Raw genomic sequence first — 3689 nt, 5'->3', positions numbered from 1 at the left:
TATTCTCTATGTTTTAGTATGTTAAAAATAAAACAATTAATTTATCATGAAACCATTTTATTTAAGTAATGAGATATATTACAAGCACGACGACTAACTAAAAAGTAAAGTACATTTTATAACATAAAATTTTCTAATAATTACTCACTTCACTCAACTTTTTTACAATTTTTTCTACCAGACCTTCAGTTGCATTTAATAACTCATCATAGTCATCTTGAACAACATATTGTACTGTAACCCCATTAGATTCGATATTTGATTGCTCCAAATCGGATATACTGATTTTAATCAGACGCTTTCCTTTTGTAACCTTTCTGATGACATGGGAATTTAAACCCATTTCTTTTATTTTCCTCTTTCCTTTCTTAGCGATTTTCTTCTGACTTTTTGCTGGTGTACCTGATAATGGAATTTCTAAAGATGGATTCAGGAGCAAATCCTGGTATTTCAGGTACGCATCCATGTCTTGAGAATAATTGAGCGGATCATTCGGTTTTTCACAAACTTGCGAATAAAATGGTGTGGTTTCAGTCATTTCAGCAGCGTGGTTAATAGGTTGCGAGCCCTGTAAAAAAATATCAAGTTAAATATATTTCAACACCAAATAAAAGTACTCAAAGATACCAGAATATAATAAAAGTAAAATACATACCATTCTGATTTTGAAACTGATAATGCACCCGGCTTGAAATCTCGAACTGTTGTAATTTTAATTTGTTAAATGCTCTATTTATAACTTCGTAGTAACAAAATATAGTATAGCTATTAGCTATTATAGCTTGCACATTGAACGCGGTCTTAACGCGGCGACATTCGTTCTTGTTTCCGACAAAAGAAATATTACACTTTTGTTTTTCAATAATTAGCTGAGTTGAATATTATATTACAGTAATGATCAACCTTTGTATTATATTGGTTTCTTACTGTATTTTTGCAAATGTTGTAGTTTATGTTAGTTATAATTTGCTTTTAGGTTGTTAACTCATGACTTTACGTCAGTTTCGTTTTATTAATAAAACCCCTGGCTTATTCATTTCCTCTACTATTTTCTAACAAGTGCAAGTGTTACAGTGCGAGTTTTACGTACACGGAGAAATTCACCTTGAAACAATGTTCGTAAGTTTGTAATATTTTATTTAGCTATAAACTATTCTGAATATGGTGTTGAGTGATGTTTGTTCTCGATTAAATTTACCGATAAGTATCCTTCTAAGTAGCAGTTTTATGCGAGTTAAGTGCGTATTGGTATTAACTTTAACTTAAAATTTATAACCCTCGCTGGAGAGAGGTACAAGTACAACTGTGAAATCTCGTTCGACTGAACATAACAGAATCTTATTTTTTATTTTCAGGTCTGACTTTGAGTACCATGTAATCCAGTCTAAGAAAGACCTCGACTCTGAGGATGAATCTGGATCATTAAAGTATGTATTTTAATTAAATTTAAGATTTTATTGACTTATTATTAATTTTTGTTATTATTAATGATCTGATGGATAATCACTATGTATTGTAGGACTCAGAAGAAAACAACCAAAAGGAAAAACGCTTCTCAGATCCCGAAACGTGACGTGGGCTGGTCGCTGGACAGAAACGTCGTCGAAGAATGTGCTAGTAAAAGGTAATTAATTAAAACTGTGTTTGAAAACTTGTCTACAAATGCGAACTTTTTATTTATTTCTCTTTATTTATGAGAACTGGAAGTAATATAAAGTTTTTAATATTACAGCAAGAAGATCAAACCAAAGAAAACTGTGAAAAAGCACGCATCGTCCGTGTTAATAACTGATACGTTGCAGGACAGTGACACTGACCTTGATGAAGAAGACAAAACTAAAAGGTAATTAATTCAATTCAGTTATTTTATATGTAATACATATATTTACTTAACTAATTGTAATTAGCCTTTGAATCTAAACATTTTAAACCATAGTATTTAAATTCTTAAATGTTAAGTACTTACCTAATTAACTAATTATATTTTGTTGTATTCGATAATATAAATAAGTTTTTAATATTCCAGTACGACAACCAAGTCGAAGAAAGAGACACCTGATTGTAAGCCAGGCTGGTTTTCAAACTGGGGTGACGAAGGACATGTTGAAGCCCAGCGTCGAGCATCCGCTGCCAACTCTCTGTCGTCCGTGCTGATACGTCGCGTCCCAGGCGGCTACGTGCGTCGCACAGCTTCGTTAACCGGTGATCTTTTTATTGATCTTAAACTGTATAACGTAGTAGATATTCAAAACGTTCCATCTGAAGCCCGTTGGGAGAAAGCGCTGGTTAATTTTAAATATCGTGTGGATTCCGTTTCGGATATAGTAGATGGAATAAATAAGATTCTAAAGCGTTGTAAGGACGACTTTACAGATGAAGGAACCTTTTTCCCAGATAAAAAAAGCCAATAATCTTTAATCCTTTTTACGTCTAATTTAGTCTATTCCTATGTCAATAGGCAAAATGCCTCATAATAGCTCCATATTTTGTTCAGTGTGTGACATAAGTATTCCAAGTAAAGCCTTTTCTGCTCACTTGCGCACTAACTTGCATAAAAATAATAACTCTGTTCAATTAACTCCTGATATTGAAAAAATAAGCAGCGCTTTCCGTAGTAGAATAGCATCATACAGAGTGCGTGGACCAGAGAGTAGCCTCCATGACTCACCGGCAAAGTTTCTGTGCGCTCTTCGTAGACATATTAAACATATTCTCGAAGCGAGAAGGCTTGCTTTTGGATCTATAAAGGTTAACTTTGAACTGTTTGCTGAATTTGGTTTGCCGAAAAATGAAGCATGTGAAATTAAATCATTCGCTACGCAAAATATCATTTTACATCAGAGTTACGAATTTAAAGAAATATTTTCAACCATTTTGAACACATTGAGCACGAAAATTGATGAATTTCAAGAACGGGACAGTGGCTGGAGCTTTCTACGAAACTTATATCTCGAGATAAACATAAACAAATATAATCCTCTTAGAGCGTCTAGATTTATAGAATTACCAAAGTTAATAAAACATCGAAGAGCTTGTGTAAATATTAAAAACAATGAAAGTAGCACTATCTTCGAATGATGATAAACGAGTAATATTAAAAGACAATATTCACACACTTGCGTGGGGACATGCTTCATTTTTCTAAATATAGTTATATAGTGATATTTTAAAGGAAACTTTGAACTAATTTGTAAACACCTACTTTACTTTTTAAGTTAGCTATGCCAGTATGTATATTATTATTAAATAAACTTAAAAAAAAAAAAAATAGTTTTTCTTTTTTAAACCCACCATATTTATGTACAATGTTTAAATCAACTCAGGATACTTATGTTATGATCGTATACCTGTATCACGAGTACAATATCGTATCATGAGTTGATTTAAACATTGTTTTCAGGAGTATAATTTACAGGTTAATAAAATGCGTTTTATTTAGCACATTCATTTATTCAAAGAGGAACGTGATTTTCTAAATACCATTTTTTCATACATATTACATTTTTTAATGCACAAGTTTTTTTATGGTACACACAATTAAAAATACAATCATTAATACAATATTTTTTATACAGTTCTTGTAAATTCGGTGCACCCTTTTCACTTAAATCTATAACAGTACAGTTTGAATATAATTCTTTAATCCATTTAATTTTTTCCATACCTTTAACGAATATTATCTTATCTTT

At 31.7% G+C, this 3689-nt stretch overlaps 1 protein-coding gene across 1 annotated transcript; it reads left to right on the top strand.

Moving 5' to 3' along the window:
* The first annotated feature begins 940 nt into the window (after positions 1 to 940).
* Positions 941 to 3253, top strand: LOC125240105. Its single transcript, XM_048147951.1, has 6 exons — positions 941 to 945; positions 1003 to 1119; positions 1356 to 1427; positions 1520 to 1624; positions 1733 to 1843; positions 2027 to 3253. The coding sequence occupies exons 1-6, from the start codon at positions 941 to 943 to the stop codon at positions 2409 to 2411; spliced, it is 795 nt and encodes a 264-aa protein (XP_048003908.1). The 3' UTR covers positions 2412 to 3253.
* The last annotated feature ends 436 nt before the right edge of the window (positions 3254 to 3689 follow it).

The sequence above is a fragment of the Leguminivora glycinivorella genome, chromosome 26, assembly GCF_023078275.1.
Source record: "Leguminivora glycinivorella isolate SPB_JAAS2020 chromosome 26, LegGlyc_1.1, whole genome shotgun sequence".
NCBI lineage: Eukaryota > Metazoa > Arthropoda > Insecta > Lepidoptera > Tortricidae > Leguminivora > Leguminivora glycinivorella.
The sequence above is the reverse complement of the archived record's forward strand: the minus strand, read 5'-3'. Positions and strand labels throughout refer to the sequence as shown.